The sequence below is a fragment of the Melanerpes formicivorus genome, unplaced genomic scaffold, assembly GCF_026170545.1.
Source record: "Melanerpes formicivorus ecotype bairdi unplaced genomic scaffold, bMelFor1.0.p_v2 SCAF_10, whole genome shotgun sequence".
In the NCBI taxonomy this organism is placed as follows: Eukaryota; Metazoa; Chordata; class Aves; order Piciformes; family Picidae; genus Melanerpes; species Melanerpes formicivorus.
In genome coordinates, this window is record NW_027142362.1 from 17,201,543 (window position 1) to 17,226,721 (window position 25,179).

At 39.4% G+C, this 25,179-nt stretch overlaps 1 protein-coding gene across 1 annotated transcript in view; it reads right to left on the reverse strand.

Annotated features, from left to right (window-relative positions):
• The window catches only part of THSD4 (thrombospondin type 1 domain containing 4), a 255,995-nt gene that overhangs the window by 196,659 nt on the left and 34,157 nt on the right, over positions 1–25,179 (reverse strand). Inside the window, exons 4-5 of the mRNA XM_068143956.1 lie at positions 24,046–24,488; positions 10,760–11,189 (exon numbers count right to left, since the gene is read on the reverse strand). Coding sequence (XP_068000057.1) covers positions 10,760–11,189; positions 24,046–24,488 — 873 coding nt within the window. The remainder of the gene's footprint in view (positions 1–10,759; positions 11,190–24,045; positions 24,489–25,179) is intronic.

Consider the following 25,179-nt stretch of genomic DNA (forward strand, 5'->3'; position numbering starts at 1 on the left):
GCTAAAGATCAGATGACTACCATTGCATTCCAGAACCCTTTTTTCCCCCCCTTCAAAATGTAGTTACTATTTTACTATCCCAAATTTCTTTCAGTGCCCAGGTTCCTTAGTGAAGAATCATTTCAGTACTGAGACTGCAGTGTAAAGGATTATTCTTTATATGACCCCAATCAAGCATCCAAAGCTGGGTATCTGCAACAGAAATCATAACTACTTTGTACCATGGCTGTTCTCAGTCTCAGCAGTGGTATCAATTTTTTTCTGTATAAATATGCTGCATTAAAAACAAAACAACCCACACCAAATACAAGAATTTCTCCATTCAAATATGTACTTATTGAAACATTACATACTGCTCAAGTTGCTTCAGCTGTACACTATTGACTCATTTACTGGGAAATCAATGAAAAGTTATTTCCATTTCATACAGTCTGGCTCAAAGTCTGAAGGACGCCTTAACATGGAAGCTTTCAGCCTTGTTCAAAGGCATCCAGAAAGTAGAGCAAGTTTTAGTAGTTCTCTTCAGAAAATACGAGGTTTATGTACCAAGGATAGCTGCTTTAATACAGCAGCATTCAGTATATGAGAAAAATGTACTATATACTAGCAACTCCATGACTCTTTTTGAAAGGCACCATTGGTATCAGCATTGCAATAATCTGCGACAATTAATGTCATTCTAGTGAAATCAACAACTCAATGCTAGGATGATATATATAATCCTCATAGACTATATAAAATTATGCCAGTGTAATAAAATGTGATTGCAGGCTTTCCAGCAGTTATTTTATTTCATTTTTAAAAACACTGTTGTTTGAGCTGCCTGTTCTTTCTGAGTTGCAGTCTTTGTGTCACATAGGTTTCACTACCTTACTCTTTTATTCTACCAGCTTCAGCAGTAGGTGGGAATATTCCTCTACATACTTGAAAGACTAATCCATTTAAATGGAAACTCAGTTCCATGAATTCCATTCAGATGACTGGCCTTTGTGTGAGAGATGGACTACCTGAATGCTTGCAGCAGAAGGATTGAAAGTTTAGCTAAGTTTTTAGTTTGTATTACCCTGATGTTCACCTTGTTAACTCAAAAACTCTTACTGAAGCAACAATCACAACATTTTTCCAGAAGAGTATCTATTCTAAGTGACAACAAGGGACAGGCCCAGATTTACAACTGTTACTACATGCAGAGTGAATTCTGGTAAGTTTGCTGAGATAATGCATTTTTTAATTTTTCACAGAATCACCAAGGTTGGAAGAGACCTCAAAGATCATCAAATCCAACCTGTCACCAGACCTCATGAGTAAGCCATGGCACCAAGTGCCACGTCCAGTCCCCTCATGAACACCCTGGTGCAGCTTGAGACTGTGTCCCCTTGTTAAGGTGCTGGTTGCCTGGGAGAAGAGACCAACCCCCTCCTGGCTACAACCACCCTTCAGGTAGTTGTAGACAGCAATAAGGTCTCCCGTGAGTCTCCTCTTCTCCAGGCTAAACAATCCCAGCTCCCTCAGCCTCTCCTCATAGGCCCTGTGCTCAAGGCCTCTCCCCAGCCTCGTTGCCCTTCTCTGGACACGTTCAAGTGCCTCCATGTCCTTCTTAAACTGAGGGGCCCAGAACTGGACAAAGAACAACAATCAAACCATCAACCTAAAAAGTGCAACAATTTGTTTTCCACAAAACACGAACCAATGTAGAGTAACGTAGATGCAACTTAAAAAGTACTGTGATTTTGCAGGACCCAAGTGTAACAAAACACAAGATTATCTGTATTTTACAGTTCTTGTTTCCAGCAAAAATTAGTTTCTGATACAACATACTCCTACATTCTTTCTGAAATATATTATTTCTTCCTAGGTCAGACTACTTAAAAGAAAAAACAACTGAAAAAGGCACTTTAAACTAACTAGCAGATACATTTGCCATCATTTATAATGTTTTGATACAGTTACAGCTGGTAGCACTGCCCGTTTACTTAGGGGTTCATCGAACTTTAACCATTCAGACTGAAACTTTCCATACCTGGTATCTCTTAGTCTCATTTTGTTGACTCAAATATTTCATCCAAGAAAGAGTCTGAAGACAAACAAGATGAAAGAAGTGCTTCATTTTCCCATGTCCCAAGTATTCTGATTAATTTTTTTCAAAATAAGTGCCCCTCTTATTTCAGTGGCTGAAAGGAAGTCAGCCAGGAAAGTTGTTCTTTTCTAGCCCTGCTTAAAAATCTAAAAATAATAACTAGAAAATACACTAAATTAAAAACTCTATCAACAGCTTTGCTTAACAGACCACTTATTTTTCAAAACCCTTAGCTTAACGTTGAAGCTCAGCATGAGCCAACAGTGTGCACTTGCAGCCCAGAAAGCCAATCACATCCTGGGTTGCATCAAGAGAACCACAGCCAGGTGATTCTCCCCCCCTACTCTGCTCTGGTGAGATCCCACCTGGAGTATTGCATCCAGGTTTGGAGCCCCTATTACAGGAAGGATCTGGAGGTGCTGGAGCATGTCCAGAGAAGGGCCATGAGGAAGATCAGAGGGCTGGAGCACCTCTCCTATGAGGGCAGACTGAAAGAGTTGGGGCTCTTCAGTCTGGAGAGAAGGCAGTTCCAATGAGACTTTACTGTGGCCTTCCATTATCTGAATGGGGCTACAAGAAAGCTGAGGAGGTACTTTTTAGGGTGTCAGGTAATGATAGCACTAGGGTGAATGGAACAAAAATAGAAATGGGTAGATTCAGATGGGATGATGGGAAGAAGTTCTTCACCGTGAGGGTGGTAAGACACTGGAGCAGGCTCCCCAGGGAGGTGGTAGAAGCCCCATCCCTGGGCCAGGCTGGATGTGCCTCTGAGCAATCTGATCTAGTGTGAGATGCCCCTGCCCATGGCAGGGGGGTTGGAACTAGATGATCCTTGAGGTCTCTTCCAACCCTAACAATTCTATGATTCTGCACTTGCTTCTTACTCCACTGCCCTCAGTCAGTACTACAGAGGACTGGGACTGTACTGCTAGGTACTTCCACTGCAGACTCTTGTATTCATGTAATTTATGTTCTTTTCCTGCTGTCTGGCTTCTAAATGTGTCTTATACTTGTTCAGCAGTACTGAACTAATCTCCTAAAAATACCAGGAAAAATAACTCTGTTCATGTATCAAAGCAGACGTTGACATCTGACATTCAGTGCTTTCTATACCTGTCATTAATGGCAAGAGTGAACAAATGGTTATAAACCCAAGTTAAACTTAAAAATCAATAAAAAACTGAAAATTAATTCAAGGGATTTCCTCTGATCAAAGCTGCTACACATCTGCTGCTTCCTCTGCTTCAAAATCCTGGGTGCAATTAAATGACCACAAGCAAAAAGTAAATGTCTTGTTCAAATTATAGCAGTGTTGAATAACTATGCACCAGAATTTCAGACAAAAACTTGTCAATATGAACTGACAAAAAGAAACAAAGACAAGTTGAAACACCATAAAATACCTCCCACAACATGTGTCTATCTTCATAAATGACAACTGCTCAAATTGACAGTACCCTATTGAAGACATCTACAAATATGTCAGGAATGCAACTGTCTGGGTGTAATGCTGAAGTCACAATTTTCATTGATTAGTTGCCTCTTTAAAATCTGGCACACAGGTTATGTATGAACAGTAAAAAGCACCTAAACCACCCTGCAGCCGTATTTTATTGCAGAACAAAAGAAATATTGCTTCATTGCAACAAGTATTTGAATTACTCAATATTTTAAGTGCTAATGCTGCTATTCAAGACTGACAAAGCAATCGGGTAACTGTGGATTCTTTCTCCCTTTCCTGTCCTCTCCATGAATTAGAGAGGTAACTTTAACTTTGCAGGCAATTCTAGCTGCCACGTGAAACATTGTTCATAGCTCACCAGTAAGCTAGGAAACACATGGTTTGGCCAAGTGATCCATATTTTGTAGCCAACTGGTACATATTTTGGTTTCGATTTTGAGGCATGTAGATGATTTTTATATCATGACATCACTACACATAAATGAGGGACTGAACCTTCAGCCATTCTTAGACACAAATCCACTCAACTTCAACCAGTACATAGACCTCTCTAACTTCACTATACAACCCATTTACCAGGCTCAGAACAATCCTCACAGAAGAAAAACGAAGCTCAGTGTTTCCTGCAGTATTTTTAAAATCCTGAAGTACTACTGCTAACCATATCTCATGAAGTACTCTGTTAACCTAATAATAATTGATTTGGGCACAACAGCTAACCGTGCTCTGTTACTGCCACAGGAAGAGAGAGCACTCCTGGAATAAAACTATTTGAGAGAGCTTCTAAAGTTACCCCAACATAGTTTTCTAATTATTTAAGGCAGTTTCCCATGTTTATGCAAAATTATGCAGAATCTAACACAGTGTTCTCAATTGCTGAAGGAGAGATCATAGAGGCACAATGTGGAGATGCAGAGGGAATAACTGTGGTCCAAAAGCCTTATCAAAGATGTCATAGAATAGAATAGAATAGAATAGAATAGAATAGAATAGAATAGAATAGAATAGAATAGAATAGACCAGACCAGACCAGACCAGACCAGACCAGACCAGGTTGGAAGAGACCTTCAAGATCATCGTGTCCAACCCATCAACCAATCCAACCCACCTAAACAACTAAACCATGGCACCAAGCACCCCATCAAGTCTCCTCCTGAACACCTCCAATGATGGTGACTCCACCACCTCCCTGGGCAGTCCATTCCAATGGGCAATCACTCTCTCTGTGAAGAATTTCTTCCTAACATCCAGCCTAAACCTCCTCTGGCGCAGCCTGAGACTGTGTCCTCTTATTCTGGTGATGTCTGCCTGGGAGAAGAGACTAACATCTGCCTGTCTACAACCTTTATATGCAAAGGACAATTGATCAAACTGCGTAGGACATTTTAGGAGCATTATCTCTGTGCCAGTACCCATGTTACACAAAGCTCACATTAGTGACAATACATTCTGAATCAGGAGTTATAAATATTATACTGCCAATATCAAAACAGTCACAGAATGAGAGCTTTTAATAAGTTTCCTATACACCCACAGAATATCAGACTAATAAACATACATGCAATCCCACAGTGCTGGCAGGGAAAATTCCTCACATAAAGTTACATTTCCTCAGGAAAAGATATGTCACCACAACCCCACTTTGCCACTTGTGCCAAACACCTACTCCATACAAATTGCAAAATGAGAAAATAAATAAACCACACAGTAGCTCTTTGGGAATAAGAAGGAGCTTTTCAGTTTTCCTCTTAAAAATACATAGTCTTCTGTTCAGCTCTTCCCCAGTATCTGAGCATCTCAACTACTTTAAATGGTGCATGCATCATTGCAGCACCCCATGTCACTTCTGAAAAGACTTATCTAGGAACTACACTTTCTGTCCTGTACCAAATGGAACTATTCCATTTCTACCTTTGTTAAAACTTGAAATGCTGGAAATGTTTCAATGTTTTTATAGCGTGAAAAACTTTCCAAAATGCCTGGGCAGAATGCCAGCAAGCTGGTGAAATGGTCCAAGATGCCAGGTGCCAAGGGAGCCTGCCAATGCTTACCTATGTGCTTAGGTGACAGAAAAGCACATCAGTTTTTAATGGACTCAACACGTTCCTGCAGAACATTTCAATTCTATTTAATTAGAATCCAAAAAAGGCTTCCAGTGGAAAAGTTTTAATTCACATCAGTCAAAATTAGTATAATCATCATTAATATTCTTTAGGAAATTAAATATATCAATATATCCTATCATGATAGAGCTGGGAACTAGCTCTGGCTCTGAGCCTCTTACCTTACCTCATCTCTTCAACTGTAAAATCTCTCCATTTCCAAAAGTGTATTTTTAGGTACTTTGTATTCTCTTCTAAGGTGCCTTTCTCAAGTGCTCTCCACACAGGAGCGCAGATCCAGGTAAGGAACTCTTTTTCAGAAGGAAAAGCTGAATTTTCCATAGCTCTGCTACCAGAACAATAGTACGTAAAGCTGAAGTGTTGGAAGAGAAAAGTAAAAGCAATCTGTTTCCTGATCTGATCTAGATACTTCTCAAAACCACAACTGACTTCTTGCTAAGTAGCAGTCACATAAAATACTGAGAAAGGCACCATAGTCTAACTGGAGTCTCAAGAGTAATCCATCTGAACCACTGGGCAAAACTAGCAACTCTGAATAAAATTGGGCAAGCTCAGCAAAACTTCATCCATAAATATCTCTAGTGAAGTCTCAACAACTAGTCTTTCATATGTTTTAGCTTGGGTTTTGCAAATTCATATAAAAGTGAAGGTATAAACTTGTTCAAAAACATACCTTGATGCACAACTAAATACAATTTAGATTTTACATCCATTTTGTATTGCTTTTCATGGTGAAACTCATACATGAATCTATTCAGCACAGTACTTGAATCACTGAAACAGTCAGTATTTTATTTCACAGATTTTCTAATCAGAGCATTTAAGTGGACATGATTACTATGTGACTTCAGACTCCACCGTAATGGAGCAATTTAGAAAGGGAGAACTGCAGAAGAGGAGCAGTAACAAGCTGTCATGGAGCAGGGCCTTCTGGCCTCAATTCACCACCAAAGAGAACACAGAATCAGATAAAGGTTTGGGTTGGAAACAACCTTTAAAAAATCATCTAGTTCCACCTTCCCTGCAGTGAGCAGGAACATATTCAACTAGATCAGGTTGCTCAGAGCCCCATTCAACCTGGTCTGGAATGTTTTCAAGGATGGGGCATTGTCATAGGTTGTGTTTTAGTCTGCTGCTATTTATATCATCCTACCTCACACCAGCTTCAAAACGAACGTGCTGGCTTGAGCAAAATATGGGGCTTGAAGTTCAGTTTGCAACATGGGAGGTTTCCTGCTCCAGTTGTTGCTTCTGAGTTCTGGGGTTTTGGGTGGTGGCTCATTTGGACAGGTATGGCAGTGAGATGGGTAGGAGTAGGGTAGCACACAGGGAGTTTTTTGTTTTCTATCTCATGCTGGTTTTTTCTTTCCTGCATTTCGCTGTGCTTTTCTGCAAGTAGGCTAAGTTAAGGCTGCCCAGGGAACTGGTGGAAGCCGCATTCCTGCAGGTTCTTAAGGCCAGGCTGGATGTGGCTCTGGGCAACCTGATCTAGTGTGAGGTGTCCCTGCCCATGGCAGGGCAGTTGGAACTAGATGATCCTTGATGTCCCTTCCAACCTTGACAATTCTGTGTTTCTGTAATTACGAATTACATTATGCTATATTAAATTCCTATCTCTTTATCTCAACCCAGAATTTTGTGTGTTACTTTCCCCTCACTTCTGTGTTGAGGGAGCAGGCAGGTTAACCTGTTGTTTTGATTTAAACCATTATAGGCATCCACCACCTCTCTGGGCAACTGGGGCCGGTGTCACCACCCTTACCACACAATATTTCTTCCATATTTCCAATCTAAACCTACATTTTTTCAGTTTAAAATGGTTGCCCCTTGGTCATACCACTATGCCTTAGTAAGAAGTCTCTCTTCATCTTTCGGTGTTCAAAAAGGGATTGGACGCGGTGCTTGAGGCCATGGTTCAGCGATCATGAGGTGCTGGGTGACAGGTTGGACTCGATGATCTCTAAGGTCTGTTCCAACCTTATTGATTCTATGATTCTACGAAGCTTCCTTTAAGTACTGAAAGGCTGCTATAAAGTCTCTGAATATTAAGGACAGAGACAAACTAGGAATTAATGCCTTTGCCAATAAGCCACAATTCACTGTATGTCTTAGAAAAAAATTAAGTATATTAGATAAAATTGACTGTAAAAAGGGCACCTGTATCACCGAATGTACACAGCAAACCAAGAAGGCATCAATGTCCAGAACCCTGAAAGCTCCCTCACATACACTGCCAAAGGAACCCTCAGTCTGAAGTGAATTTACAAACAGATCCTCACACACTGGGACACTGAGGAAGTGACGGTGACTTGGCAATGCTTGAGACAACACAAAAAGTGCTTAGCAAATAAATGTTCATTTGAGCTGTTTCCTCCATTCTAGTGGCATACAAGGCAAACAAGTTTGCATTCCACTTCACCCACAGGGCTGTATAAATCTTTTAATGCAGGGGGAAGTAAGAGAGATTTTCTCATCAATCCCCCATTTTGCAGGATACAGACTGCATCTGAAGAGTCTACCACACTGCAAATAGCTTACAGTTTTAGTATGGTCTATCAGTACTGTTGGTGCACAAAGAACAGATATCTACTGCCTGTCTCCCCTGCTGAAGAAGGTGACAAGCAGCTGTATCTTCTGAAGTGAGCATGTACAAAGCCTATATGCAACGTGCTGAAAAGTGGAAGTCACTTGTACAATAAGAGCACAGATTTAATGACCTGCAGAAACACTTGAACAAATACAAGCACTTCCGAAGTTCTCCGTAACCAAAATCCACAAGTTTAGCTATTATGAATCAAGTTGTCAGCCATGTAAAATGAGTTCAGCTATTAATGAAAAGAAAACCAAAACAAAACCCAAACCAATAAATATACAATAATGAGTAAATGACCTAATGGACCAAGGCAGATTGACTTAATTTGTCATTAATTAACTGCCCTTAGGAGAAACTTTAGAGGGAGTGTCCCAACAGCAGGTCAACTGTTAACAGCATACTTTCCTCTCAGTAAATGAGACTTTCAATTTTGGTATGCTCCAGGAAGAATTAAAAGAAAAAGAAAGAAAAAGATACTATTCTCTGCATGCTGGCAAGACCCCTGGTACATGTCACTGCCGATAAATCAAAGCCCACGTGCAGAAGCATTTAATCAGGAACAAGCAAACAAAGTGAAACACTATTGGTCTTGTTTTGCCCTCATCTTGGCCTTCATACCAAAAGTGTTCTTAGCAACTTCTTTTTTGTAATTATATTAATTACACATTCTAGGGAGAAAAATAACCCTGAATAGCAATTACAGCTTCTCCATGGGCAACAGAAATGTTACTAAATAAAGAATATCACTATGAGGAGGAGCTGCATCATGTAGAATTTCCTTATTATAAGTCTCTTGCAATCTAAATGGTGGTTTCTTTATAAATGCACTCATACATACAATTATGGCAAAGGTGCAGCAAGAGTAGGCTCACTTATTTTTCCTCTTCATCCATGGGAAGTCTTCTGTTTGAACAACAGTTTTTAAAATTAGCATTGAAGTATGCTCACTCCTGTTCCCCAGCTACTGAAAGAAATTTGCTAATGGCTGGACCACTCATCCTACAGACCTGCATGTCTTGCTACTATCTGATTTCACAAGCCCACAGCCCTCTTCTCTCCATCCCACTTGTCATTCTCAACGAATTTCCTCTACAAACCTTCCTTCTCCAAACCTTGGTCATTTGAAATTGCTTCTTTCTTCCACTCATTTCTAACTTACTCACTTCTCACCCCTTGCTCTCTAAACTCTTTCCATGAGATGATTTTGTTACATTTCTTAAGTCAGGCAGAACATTGTCCAACTTTTTGCTTTGTGCATCACTCGGACACCAATGAGAAAATTCAGCACAGAAAACTTTCCAAATTAATGCACTAAGTTCACTTCCCATTTCCTTTAAAAAACAGGAAGTATTTCTCAAAAGAGCAATTTGTACCATAGATCATTCTCAGAGGCTCAAATTAGCCCTTTCATGTTTTCCAGTTCAGACAAATACACTAAAGCTTTTTTCACATTAGGTCTCTTCAACCAACTGCTCTAGTCTCAATCAATGGACTTTATTCATAAGTAAACATAATAGACACTGTACTAAGAGGCAAAAAAAGCCCTCATTTGATTTGCTGAGGTCATATTTTTGTTATCCTCATCATATAATTTTTGCTACATCTCCACTATGCAAGCTTCCACTACACAAAACATGATTTCTAAGAAGCATTAGAATCAGATGTGCACCCACCCAGGAAAATATGGCCTGTATTTCAACACATTGAGGCTAGTCTTCTAATATCAAATAAGAGCTTCAAGTCAGTGACATTTAGATTGATAGCCCAAATAAGATGCAAGTATTAGAAAGAGATACTTTAGGAAATACTAAAATGATACAGCCAGAGACTGAAAAACTTAGTAGGATGAAAATTGCTTGTCACAGGAAACAGCAGAACTTCATTTAGCCCTCCACATACAATGGGAGATTGCCCCAGAGCACAGAGCTACACCCAGCCAAACATTTTTGAATGAAGTAATAACAGGGTAAGTTTTATTTAAAAATTAACACAGAACAGATTTTCTAACCAATAAACTAGGAAGCCAAAATCAAAGCATGCCGAGCTTTAATGCTGGTAAGAGTAGCATCTGTTACAGAGTGCACACAGCACCATGGAAAGATACTGGAGTAATCTAGGCTATTGGGTGATGGCAAGACTAGCATTCCCAAAAGGATAGTCTTATAAGACTGAGAAGCAGGAAGCCTTTATAGTGTCATGTACTGAAACTCCATTTTTCCATTTCTTTCATAGAAAATATTTGACTTGCCCATGTCTCAGTTTCTCCCACTACCAAATTAGGATTGCATGTATTGCTAGGTTTAGTGATTCCTTAAAATCCCTGAAGGTATGGTGTTAGGTAACTATATTACACATCTAGTTTCAGTATTTCCCCAAGACACTAAAATACAGTCACAAAAAGCTTCATTAAATTAATAAAATACAGCTTAACTTCTTGACTATGTGAACATTTAGTGTACTAGGTAAAAGCAACAGCCGTCCAACAAGTTAAGTATAGGACTTACGTTTGTGTTGCAGAGTTTATATTGCTTGTAGGTGCCAATGCACACAATTGCTGCAGCCCGTTGAGGCTGGGGCTGATGATGAACTCCCTGGTGTGACACAGACCCATGATGGTTTGAGTCACTGCTTTGAAACAGGCTTTGAGAGACAGGAAATGAAGATGACTGATAAACTGAGGGTCCCAGCACTTGATGACCAGTCTGAGGCCCACTTTCTTCTTGATAAAGATTCCCATGTTGAAGTGAAGGACTAGCTGCCTGGCTGTAAGTGTTCATGAGACTTGGACTCTGATGAAATACATGGTTCCTTGAGGACTGTCGCTGCCTCCGAAGTTTCTGAGGCTGCTGACCAGTATCAGTTTGTAAAGGTAGAATGTATGGCACTTTTCCATATCCATATTTTCCTGGACCAATAGGATTTCTGTTTCTGCTTCTAAAAACAGAGAGAGAGAAAACAATTACTTAATTCATAAGTGAAAGAGCAGGTGATACTTACATGACTTGTTATTTGTCAAAGCTATTCACTGTAAAGCAACAAGTAACCAGAAATTTCAATCTATTGTCACAGAAAATATGCACGAGCTGTAGTCTTGCTTGGTGTATTAGGAATCTCTGAAGAAGTCTACTGATAGAACTCAATCTCAGGCACTCGTTGGCCAAGACTTCCACAGTCTTGTGGGACATCACTTAGTGTCAACTAGCAAAGGCAAATAGTTAGGCATGACATAAAGCAGCATTTTGGGGGGAGGCAGTTGTTAATCTTTAGTATTCTCCTTTAGAACGGAAATTCAGAGAATCAAAGTTGTATATTCCTAAAATTCATAATGTGCTTCTGAGGAGCTTGAGACACATTGCAACAGGAAATCCCCACCTTAGAACTGAGTAATGACAGAAGAAAGTTTGAATTCAGTATGGTGAAGATTATTAAACATTTTGTATCCATTTAAAGGCCTCCTGTGGTTCTGCCTCATGTGCTACTTAAGAAAGAAAAACTGGGGAAAAAATAGATAAGCAACATCAAAAATTTACTGAGACCTCTGGAAAAGGTGACAAATGCAGGAAAAGATTCTTATTATGACATCTAAGGGTTTTATCTAGCATACAAACTGTGGTTTAGCACAACAATTAACTTACAAGTCTTGATACACCAGTTTGCTGACAGGATAAAATCCCACCTTTCACTGTACATGACTAAAACACTCCACAAGACCTTGACAGCCCCCAGCACTAATCACAGAAGCTGCAGGTCTGCTCTCGCGCACACAGATCTCTTCGTACTTACTGAAGACCCTGTGTTTTAGGCCACATTACACGTATACCAGCATTTTCTAAGAGATGGTACTCCCTGGAAACTAGTTTTGTTCTCAGCACACTCAGAGCAACACAGTGGGCTCAGTTTAAAAACTCAGCTCCATATTAAAAGTGAAAAGTCACAAAACCCATATAACTAATTTGGGTCATACCATTCAAGTGGGTTAATCCTGGAATTTTACCTACAAGCAATAGGCTCGTTTGCAATTACTTTTCTTTTCATCCTTACACCTCAGCATGCATCAGGTCCTGATTTCTAATGCAGCAATCTGAAGGATGTAATCTGGCAAAAACTTTTCTTGCAGTTCAGAGAAATGTGTGAATATGGCGGTTTTGGGTAACCTTTGCAGCTCAGGAAATGAGACATCATTAAAAGAAGGTAATTTTCTTTCTGTCCATAGAATGTATTTCTATATTTAACATATATATAAAATAGACATGAACTGCAGTGAAAAGTGAGGGTTAGGAATTGACAGTTTTATTGTCTAGGAACAGAAGTGTTACAGATGTCAGACAGCCACCAGATTAAAGAGACTTTTCTTTGGGTTTGTTTTCTCTGGTGCACGTTTTCTTCCCAACTCTTATATTCTCGCAAGACTCTTGTCACAAGGGAACACTGAAAGTCATTTAGGTAACACTCTAGCTTTACGGCCACATGGAGCTTTTAATCAGTCTTCCTGGCTCAAGGATGTGTGAACATGAGTGTTGATTTACCCTGGCAGATAAGCAACCAGCACTCATGAGTTGTTTATACCTGTTAATGTGTTCTGAGGTAGGGGTTTGGTAGCTACAGTAGAAAAAAGTAGTATAATGGATTTTGACATTAAGGGATGGAAAAAGGCTTTCTGTAAGTGGACAGGAGCAGAGAGAAATTAGGAATGAGATTTACTTCAGAAACTGAGACTAAACCCAACTTGATTTAAATGACAGCAGTTTTTTGTTGTGTTTTGGGTTGGTTTTTTTAATGGGCAATTAAACTGATTCCTCCTATGTTGCTCCTATTTTTAATGTATCTCTGCATTTCTGAGCAAAAGAAATATTTCTTGACATTCATAATCATATTCTATACTCTGAAAACTCTTTGGTAGCGTAGTTCTCATGAAGCATCTTCAGTTTTGGTGGAAATTGGTTCATCTTGGAAAAGAGATACAACTCCTTATTTTCACTTGCTCCAGTCTCTCAAGATTCTTACAGACAGCAGTTTTCTTCTCAACCTGACCACACCAAACTTGAAGTGTCTGAGATATGAACCTCGGCAACAACCTCTGGCAACAACCCCTGGCAACAGCCCCTAGCATAGAGAAAGTTACTGCTTCATCGTAAAGAGCACAGGCTGCATGGGTGGTGTTCGCAAAGGTGGATAGAGGGTGACAGGTCCACTGATGTTAGCCTTTTGAATTTAATCTACAGACAGGTTGCTTGCATTTTGCAACAGAAGGAGAAAGCTGATAGTAACTGAGCAATATGCCTCTGTCCTGGCCTTCTGAATGTTACCATCCTTCACAGCAACAATCATTAGACTTTTCCAGACCCACCTGGAAGAACTGCTGCCTGACAAGCTAGGAGAGATCATGCAAAAGGTCAAAAAACAGAGACTGATCTCCATCTCAGGGTTGTCAGTTGGAACTAAAAATAACTGATGGACATGCAAGAAATGATGACATGAAAACTCTTCATCCTGGAAAAAACTACCAAACAGGCATACAGTAGTCTTAAACACTGAATAACTAGTTTCTGGAAGACTCATGGTTGAAGACTGCAAGTGTCCACAAGCTGCAGGAATCTCAGGAAATTCTTTGCTAAAAGAAGAAAAACTTGTTTCCAAGGGAAGCCAGACCTTTTTTGTGTAAAACAGGTGATCACAACAACAAACATACAACTTCCCTAAGCGAAATCAAAACCAGGTCCTGTCTCATCTGGCTTCTTTTCCTACACTGTAACTTGGAGATGTTGCTAGAGCCCTCCTGGTGAAGAAATGAGGAATTATTTCTATTTGCTTTCATTTCCAGAACAAGTGCCTGTGACTGCATCAAGGTTCATCAAGGGTGAGTTCTCCTCTTAGCTTCTCCCTCCATGACAGTTAGGGCCAGAATAAGCCAAGACATCATTGTATACCACTGAATACAAGTTTCAGTTTGCTCAGGCTGTGTGAAAATTATGACCTAGAACTTTCATGAGAACACACTTCCTCTGAAAAGGAAACCTTTGACATAAAGACTTCTGGAAACAAAGAGTAACACACAACCTCCAATTCTTAATATCTTTATTGGTGTTCACTCATTTATTTAAACCAATACTGCATGGGCTGAAACTATTGTGAATACTGTTTTGCCTTAAAGCATCTTTCAATCACACTTGGCAACATGCTTATAAATTAGGAATGCAGTTTGTTGCAATATAATAAAAGAACTTGTAAAAATAGCTTAGTGGTAATTAACTTGTATAATTCTTGGGAAGTATCAGGCAGAATTTATGATGTCTTGCAGCAGTGAGGGAGGGAACGTTATGTAGGTCCATAAAGAGTAAGAAAACAATGGGGAAAGAAAGAATCAGAGAAATAAAAGGGGGAGGAAAATCAGACAAAATCTGCTATTAAGTTAATACTCAGAATTAAACTAAGCTTACTGACACTGCTTTATGATAAAATCAACCCAGCTTTGAGCTGCTGGTAAGAAATGGAAGAAGGTCAAAATCTGATGGTTTTTTGAGAGTTTTCAGTTGCCAGCAGGACTTTTTATTACCTGCCATTATGATTACCTATATTCATTATGAGCCACAGAAAACACTTCTTGCTGTAGCACAGCCTGGAAGCTCCTACCTTTTTTTTCACCTTTTAATGCACACTATGACCCACATTGGAGTTTGGATGCACTCTCATTTAATATAATGGATAAAAGAGGAAAAGAGAATTAGCGAGTACCAGCACACTCATAAGCCTCATGGGTAGACTCACACAGCACACTCATAAGCCTCGTTAGCCAGACCTAAACTAAAGTGAGATTTTGCAGCATTAGACTCACATACACAAACCAACAGAGCTGTCCTTCATAACCCAGCATTTGTATAAGTTGTTGTGTATACATTACTACAGGAGTGGAGTTGAGTGTTATGAACCACAGTCAACAGCTTTCAGATAAACTCTGAAAATCCAAATTAAGCAAGATCTGAGTTTTAGACAACTCTGACAAAGCTGTTCCAACAAGGGGTTAGATTCTGTCTTTACAAGTCCTTGGTCTCCCAGTATGAGTAAATGAGTAATAATAATTAAAAGAGTCTGGCAGCTGAACAGAGGGCCATATTACTCCCAACAGCACAATTCCTAAAATGGCTGTATTTAGGAAAAATGCCACCAAGAAGAGACTTATCATCTAAGGCAAATTACTGCTTAACAGAAAAATACATGTTGAAAAGCAACTACCTGCATTAAGTGTTTCATGTCAGACCATAGCCTGTAGACATCTCTAATCTATTGTGTTCATCTCAAGTAGAGGCCTAACAGCTGTGTAGTGCAGATCTAGCCATCTTCTTTCTTTGGGCATAATTATCATAAACACACACACCTCCCTGATTGTTCAGACAAATCTGTTTAGCACTTTGATAACAAAAATGATGGGTCCTTTTAAACTTCAGCCAACCTAAACATATTATTGAATTCAAAAATACATTTGCCCAGACAAGTATGAAAATCAGGTTTTGTTCCATTAGTGTAAGGATTGTAGCAATCATTTTAAAAGAATTATTATTAGTTAGTATTCTTATTGGTCTAATTATTAACAATTTCCCTCATGCTGGGGATAAGTCAGTTTTGAAGAGTGAAACTGGCCCTGCAAAGCACATTTTGAGGGACCAAAAGGAGTTTTATGCCAGTACCTTTTTCTAATTTTAGCCATAAGCACACGTGTGCGCTGGTCAGCAAATAAAAGCATTATCACTGCCTCAGAGAGTCTAGCTAAGAACAATGCTTTGAACCTCAAGTGTTCTTGAGGTTCACCAAGTACCTTCAGAGCTGGTAGGCTGGTTGTTTATACCGAAAAGGAATCTTCTTTGAACCAAGGATATGCAGCATCTTTAAATTACACAAGTAAGATTACAGATTTCCTGGGCCTCCATCTGTTCTCTTAAGTGTCCTTCACAAAGCCAATATCCTTAATTTTTAACTTTTTTTCATCACTTCCTTTCTCCTAACGTTTCTCCCACTGCTCTCTTAATGGAGGTTCCCTGGCTTGCTGCCAGCTGAAGCACAACTCATTTTCTTTCTTTAATGATGTCAGAAAGAATAAAGAATATATTTCATATGAACCTTGGAGCATTTCATTTAGCTTATCTCCTAGTATCTAAATACTTCATCTCTTGTAAATTTAAGACTTCGAAGTTGAACAGTACCAAACCTGTCAGCTATGACACCCTGGAAAACATTTTGTCCTACTCTTGGAATGTTTTCTTAGAATGAACCCAAAGAAAGCTACCTATTTCCCTCATTTTCAGCTCACAGCTTTTCACTGTGTTTCTCAAGGAGTAATGCAATGTTCTGGGAAGCTGGCAGCCTTCAGCCACCAGTGTCACCAGAGATGAAGAGTAAAAACTGCACAAGAATTGCAGGCTTTGGGATTGTTTTTTCCAAAATTTTCTCTTGTATCTTGGGAGAAGTTATTCCTCAAGCAAAGAAAGAGAGTCTTCTTCCCTGGATGCCCAGCCACAACAACCACTGCAATGAAAGAAAACTGAATCTTGTCGCAGAGCATTTGGATAGATGGGAAATCAGTGCTCAGCCTATAACTGTGTTGAGAATTTGGTCAAAATTGAAGCTTTTTTCTCCAAAATCTTCAGAGGCTTGCTTTATCAGGAAACCTGTCCTGGAATTAGCAGAGAAGTCTTCTAATATGCTAAGGAAACTCACCTCACCAGTGAGTCTGGTCTAATTTTACATGTAGCCTGATGCTGCTCTGGGTGCCCAGGCCTCAAGCATTCATTCTTCAGGTTCTTATATATTCTTCTCACTTGGGAATTAAGCAGTTGCCTATAATCTAATCTCCAAAGTGTTGCTGGCTGCATTTTTTCCCTATCAACACAGCAATCAATCCCCAGGTAGCACTTACAGAAGCTGAACTGAATAGTGATCTGTCATCATGAACAGAGGTTCTATGTGTGAGAGTGGGAGAAAAGACAGAAGAGCACAGCAATGATATATAGCTTTATTTCCCAAACAATATTCCACATTATGTACCACTGCAAAATGTCTCCTAAATTATATTGGTTTGTGCTTTTCTATTGCAGCTTTTAGTTATATTTTAGATCACAGCAAAATACCTACTTAGCAACATTACATTACTGTAATTTACAGCCCCTAAAGGACACTACCCATTTACGCACAGCTCAAGTATTTAATAGAGTTGCCTTGACTGTGTTTCTGAAGAACCAGAAGTGACTCACTAGCTATTCCTTTCAGAAATGAAGTTATAGACAGAATCCTCTAATAATTACAATGTAATTGATAAAAAAAAATGTAGAGACAAAGAAGTCTTTACAGACACAACACTTGAAATGGTAAAAACAAGACCTAATTATGCAAGTTTCTGTGCATAGGATCGGTATGGGTATATTCTTTTTAATGTACTTCATTATTTTAATTACATCTAAAGTAATAGCCTTAAAATAATTTCAGATATACATTTTTAATCCCTAGCACTTCCCCCATAATTCAGAACCATAACTGGCCTATTCAATTATTTACTTGACAGCCCTCCTACTGCTTTTAATTATCTTGAATGTTTTATATTCTTAGGCACACAGCTAACAAGGTTTACTTTAAAAAGACTGTTCACTCCGCATGTTTTTGTTCTCCTTTTCTTAAGTCACAAAATAAACTGTCTTAGCCTGGTCATAACTGCTATCAACTTTATACCTCACAGCAATTCAATAGATTCTTTCACAAGATTAACTTTTATCAACAATGAACGATTTACTGGTTCCAGAAATATATTTCCATCTGCCCCAAAGGAAGAGCTCTCCACACACTGGTTGAATCACGTCAAAAGCCTCTCTGTATCACCTCACAGTACTGTACCACAGGCCTGTTCAGCTTTGCATTCCACGTACTCACTTTTCACCAGCTCTAAATCAATCTGGAGAAAATCACTTAAACATGAATGAAAGAGGAGAGCCCCCTGACTCTGTTTTATATTATGAAATGTATGCCTATCTGCTCACTGACCTAGAAAACAGCCTTACAGCAGTGAGCAGTTATCTTTGTCAAATGTTTGGTCACAAGAGTTAAACCACTCTTTCTGAAAGTATCACACATTGAAAAGCAGAGCCATGATCCCAGACTTGTTTTGCCACATTGCAGCATATTATTAACACTTCATCAGCAAGACCTGTCACAATTAAATCAGTGTAGGCACTGGCTTTGTTTTATTGTTTTTCATTCAGAAAGTAACTAAAATGGTGGAACTAACTAGTTTGGTTTATGCTTCTGGTAACTTTGGTAACCACACCACAGTTTGCAGAGATTCGGTACTTCACATCTATCATACGTGCATATGAGTATTAAAACTATTGTCAGCATAGCTGACCTTAAAATGTCAATGGCTAGAAGACACAGAGTGACCAACTGTACCTGAAAAGTGTATCTTCTGTGGAAAAATGGAAAAGGTGATTCTTCTCTCATTTCTATACCATGGGAGGTGGGGAGGAGGTAAGGCAATTTTTCTGACAGAGTAAAATTAATGAATAAAGTCACAAAGTAAATTGCCTCTTGAGAACAGGTTTAATTAATTGGATTAACATAAGAGAAATACATGTGGATGATCTTAAATGAAACTTTCCATTCTCAGCGATCACCACTAATACCTCAGTCTAGCACCACTGCAATACACCCAGTAAAATAAATTGCTATCCCAGCTTTTGCTGAACTCCCAGCAAGTGCTATGTATCCTCATTCATGTCACTTCCAACACTGATGGAGGATTTCAGAATTCAAATCTAAATAATACAGTTATCTTTTTCTATGACTTGGGTAACACCTCTAATCTCAAGAAATTTAATTACAAGTCTACAAGTTGTTCCCCTTAGCATCATCTTTAAGGTCTAATTGAATAATGCAAACCTGCAGGTAAACCCGCAGAAATTCAATGCAAGCAATCCCATAACTCTACTGAGACACATTATGACTGCGATGGCAGCTTTGTTGTGTTTCTGCCCCTTACTCACTGGGCAATAACTTACTGATAAAATGCCCTGTTTCATATATGACTGACTGCTAGCAGTGTTGTCACTTCCCCTCTCCTCCTTCAGTCAACACACTTCAGGAAGGATTGAAATGTTCAGCAGTAAGATTAAGAAAGCTTCTCGGGTGGCTTGCGATTATAGTATCATGTTAATGTTTTTATTTTTGGTGATACCATTCAAACCACAGTCACAGGAGTGTAATAAAAATTGATACAATTAGGTTATAATAAGTGAGACCAAGAGCATATCAGAGGGATTAATAAGCAGATGAGAGGTGAGACAGCACAATGTCAACCTGAGGCCAAACCCACCCCAGCTAGCTATTAATTTTGCCAGGAAATAGCTCACATGATCTTTATTGCTATTAGAACCTGTTTGGAATTTTATTCTGAAGGAAAACAAACATCTGACTCATATGGCTTTAAATCCTCCTAAGTGCCACAAAGCAGCTACTGCTGCTCTTAGATTTTTCTGGAAAATTTATCCTCAAAAAATGATCAGCTCCTTCTCCTTCTGTCTTCCTCCTGCACACATACAAACCCCAAATAAGCTTTTATAATCATAATATTAGATTTGATGTAAAATCTATCATATTCTCATTCCATTAGAGAAATGGTGAAAGGAGCAATGGCTAAGTACTTGAGCTAGGTTTCATTCTAAGTATTAAGCGAACACTCATGCCAATAACTATGAATCCTCATAACTTGAGAAAACAATGCCTTCTTGAACATTAAAGTCCATCAGTCACACGTTTGTCCACCTCTACAAACTGGAACTGACTAGAACAGGTCACAAAAATTACATCAGAACATGTGACTAATGATGCTTAAATTGGTTAAGGAAATAACAACTGAATTGTCCCTTTAAAGGTCAGTTGTGGACCTGCCAACTGAGTGATAAGCTTTTCCCTGGTCAATTCATCTGTGAGGAGGGCAAAAGAACTACTTTCAGAAAAGAAATTCTGTTTTAACATTAACTGATATACTCTTCCTTTCCATTGCTCAGAAGCCAAGAAATGCAAATTGACCCTATCCAGGATACAAAGCAGCACAGCAGACTTCCATGTCAGCTGCTGTCAGTGGACTAGACCACAGAGCTGTAGCCATGTGAGTAGTTGATGATTTTTGGATTATTTCCTCAATGCAAATCTTTCCTCTCATTCCACTTCTAAATACAAAAAGCACTACATGGAAACCCTTTCCTTATTAAGATACTGCTTTTAATGTGCACTATTCAGACAAGCCTGCTTTACTTATTTCATTATTCTGGTGACAAATGTAATTTTGTCTTTCTACACCTAAGAACCACATCCAAACTATGTGTTATGCTTATAGAAGTGAACACAGAAGTTTTGCTGCTCCACCATTGAAGTCCACTTGCAGAGAAAGCAGAGGTGGCAGCTGTAAGCATCCTAATTCAGCATATCTAGGTAAAATGGAAGTTTTTTCTTCTCTACCATCAAAAATACCATCAAAATGAAACCTTAAAGAATGACTAAAACCTAGTTCATGAATGATATATCCTATCAAGATATTTTTTCTCTCTTAAATCATGGTATATCCTTTGGCATGCCTTTACTGCTTTTCCTTATGTGCCTCTCTGTAAAGATGTTTAGGTGTTCTGGCATTTTTTTCTATCTTCTCATTCTTCTTTATTTTTATGGTATGGTATGCACCATGCATTTTATCTAGGTGAAATAAAAAACAAGGCTGTGCTAATGAAAACTCAATTCTTTAAAGCTGAAATGAACTTCCCTTCTTTTCCAGCAGACAACCCAGCAAACCATCATCTCTCTGTTTGTGTTTCCATCCTCATTCCAGTGACTGATTATCATTTCCTAACACATTTCGATTATGCAAGAACTATATTTATAGCACTATGATAAAATGTCCACCTAAATTTGGCTTCTAATTGTAGGTAACTCCATCACTCTCTCCCTGAGCTCCATGGGCAGCCTTATCTTGTAAGGCCTAACTGAGTGATGTGTGAACTAACTTTTAGAAGCTGAAGTGAATATCCTCTTCACTGGCATGGCATGTCAAAACTTACACTATATAAATTATACTTCGAATTTTACTAAAGAAACAGAAGATTTCTTTGTCAGCTGCCTGGAAGCAAGCAGAGAACTTTTCCACTTGTTGCTAAATGATACAAACCTATCAAAGGACTGCTTCAAAGGACTGCTGTTGCTGTCATAACATACTTGTCTCAGAAACCATCCAATTTGATCTCACCTCGCTTGAGCTTATCTCAGACACAAATGTCCATTCATCTATTGTTGTTTTACCACAGTCTGCAAAAATTACAGTAAATGGGAACAGCCAAAAAAGTTTCCACTGACTGTACATTACTGTGAAAACACACATGGTTTATTTTTTTAACTTTAATTTCCAGTATCACCCATTTAGTGACCAGTGTTCTGCAGTATAAAAATCATGTCTAGAGGAACTCAGATAAGACCAGTAATCTTTCTAGGTTTGCACTCTAGATTTTGTTGATTAATGAAAACTATCAGGTTTGCCATTCTAATAGTTCCATTTTCCAATAGCATTTTTTGTTCTCATTCGGTTTTCATAGTCACCACCAAAGAATCTGAAAGTTATGCAATACAACGGGCTTTAAAGCCACCAGGGACCTTCCTAACATGATGGAAATAACTTATTACGCAAATAAGATTAAAATGCTGACCTTGAATCCAGTCTTTTGCCAAGGGGCAGTGTCTGTCTGTGTGTGTGTGTGTAAAATCAGCTGTGGTACAGAAATTTGCACTGTGCTTAGGAAAGCACAAGAATTTTCAAAAGCAAAGGCCTCCATCATACAAGAAAGTAGAGGCACAACAGACATTATGATCATTTTAATATTTCAGTGGTGAGGCATTTATTAGGAAATAACATAGCTTTGCTTCTACACACAGTTAACATTAGTTTGTGCTCACCGTCCTCTTATGTTCCAGCCATGACTGCAGTGGTTGTTTCAAACTGCTCCAGGCTGCCCTGGCCTGAAGAGGCCACCACAGCAGCAAGGGAGAGCCTGTGGGGATGGAAATCCAGCTGTGCCAGCAGCCTGGCAGCAGGTCCACTGCAGAGGCCAGGCCAGCTGGGATTTCCCTTGGAGGCTGAGGCTGCCAAGGGGCTGGAGCAGAGTTTCAATGACGGTTGAAGGCCAGGCTTCCAATCCTAGTAATAACACAGCTATGTACTACAACCTGTATCTGTTACGCTGCACAGCTGAGAACAGAGGTGCATTGTATTAAATGACTGAAGTAGGAAAAGACAAAAACTAGAAAATACTACTTTTGTCTCAATGCAGTCATGTTAACACTGATAAAAATCTTGCCTCTGGCATTCTCTGGGTTTTTCTAAAATCGTCAGAGCCATACTAAACTTAATAGCTCTAGGCTATCTATTCACATCTATTTGAAAGAAGGTCAAAGCAGTGACTAAAGGAAATGGCCAACATCTAGGAAGATCAACATCCGAACAGCTGGTCCTGCTTTTTGAAATTTATGCTTCCCTGAGACAAACAAGAGGTGAACATGTTAATCTCTATTTTCAAGTATTCTTTTAGACCGAGACAGTTCATTGCAGGGGCTGAGGCACAGGGAGTGCTACTGTCCAATTCCAGTCAGGCTGTAATACTACCTCAACGTAACATTCTGGTTTTGTTTGGATCAGCAAGATATCCCTAAAAAAAGAATTACAGCTGACTGCTTCACCTAAGAATCTTGGGGAAGCAGATGACAGGAAGAAGGGGTTTGGGGCTTTGGCTTTGGGTTTCTTTTTTTGTTCAGTTTGCTTTGGTTTCTTTGTTAACTACCCAAAAAAAGTTCTCCATACATCTCCCAGTGGAGGGTTAGGAGGGAAAGAACCAGAGAACTGCTGGGATACATAACTCTGAGGACAGACTGTATAGAAGTTTCAGAAGTTCAAATTATTTTCCCAAGGGATTTCCATGACAGTTTTCCTCAGTTTCCAAACTGGAAACATCTATTATCTTCTCATACATATGTAAAAACTTACGATGGACTGATAGCTAACAAGAGAGGAAAAAGCGCTCTTCAGAGATTGGAGAAATAATTGGAGTTATCTGTAACAGCAAAGTTCCACCCCACTTTAAAGACTGAACAGCTAATATTATGAAATGTATGTAAATATATATGATGTTTAAAATATTCTATGTATTAAATAACCAATTTTTGTAGTGTCATCAATCAGGAAATTTTGCTAAGAGGTGGTAGAAAACAAAATATCCAAAGAGAAAACAAAAAGCAGATAAAGAGAAACTGTCTGAAAAATACAAAATAAATGTAGAGTTCTGAGTACAAAAAAGTGGACAGTGGCCATTCTCTATAAAAATTGTTTGATGAATCTTTGTTTCAACCAATTACCATCAGAATGGCTACTGAAGTTAACAATCCAATTCTAGAGGTGTTAATTGTTCTGATTTTCAGTATTATGGTGAAGATGGAAACATCAAATGAGAGTGCAGCAGATAAGGAAAAATATCTCCAAAAATCGTAAAATAAATCTTAAAGAGAAATAAAATATTCTGCCTGTCACAACTGTAGAATAATTACATCTGTCCTTGGATTTTACCACATAAGCAGTCAACAGGGAGGGCAGCCTTCCACACAGGATGGACACCATTGTGAACTCACTCTTTATCTTAAAGAACCTAAGTATTAATCTTCAAATGTCTTCCTTAAGATACATCATTCATAGCAAGAATAAAGTGTGTGCATAGACACATACCTCTTTTCTGGCTTGGGATTCTGCCTCTGGGACTGTGAATGCCTGCTGCCTCTCAGTGCTGCTCTGCTCAGATGGCTGTTATTGTGGCCTTCTGAAAAAGCCGAGGCCCAAGGGCCAGGCCAAAGCTGCTCTTCATTCCTGTGAAGGGGCACAGATGTACGGATGGCAGAAATGACATGGCCTGGATAGGCAGCCAGCGAGTCCTCGTGGTGGTGCGAATTCTGACGAGCAGGAGCTCTCTCAGAGGCCAGGTACTGTCGCCCAGGCCTGCGGTAGCTCCTCTCACGGTAATAGGCTGGAAGACAAGGCCGTGTTTGCTCCATCACACCCCCACTGCAGCTCCGAGAGCAGGCAGACCACGGGCCCCAACTTCCCCACATGCCTGGGATTCCTGAACCCTTATCCTCAGATGCATCCCTTTGGTCTTCTATCCTCTGAGGAACCTGTAGGCACAAAAGATTGACTTTAGGAACACGAAGCCACACTGTAATATGAGTAGGGCACTAATACATTTTTTGACACCATTCACAAGAGAAACTAAATGACAGAGCAAGTCCCAACAAACAGCTCCCTATTGTGCCAGTATATTTAATTCTTACATTACCATTTTCCCCCCCACCCTTCATACTAATGCTTCAAGGAAAGGTGCTATTCAAGATGACCTGCCCAATCCTGCAGTCACTGAAATCCTCACCAAATTCAATAAAGACAGGGCAAATTTTTGGTCTTGAGTGTTCAGCACTACTTAGCCCATACTCACATTCAGCAGCACATGGAAAGCAAAACAAAGAAGAAACTCTATGAGAGAGACAGTTCCTCTTGAAAGAAGCTAGGAAGGATTAGGAAGGGTAGGGATTGTTACTGTAGGGAGAGTTAACCCCTCAAGCCGTGGCCAAATATTTAAATCCCAACCTTATGGTTGGCAAGGTATCAGCACAGCCTAGAAGTTACAAACACCCATCTCCATCTCACTGTGGACCCTTTCCTGGTGCTAGATATAGTCAGTGTTATGCACTGGACAGACTGCTCAACTTTCTCACACAGAAATTAGATCAATTTTGTCAAATGCACAGTCTTCCTGTTACTTCTCTTGGCCAGCTGGCCGAATCACAAGTTTTCAAAGCAGGCTTCCAG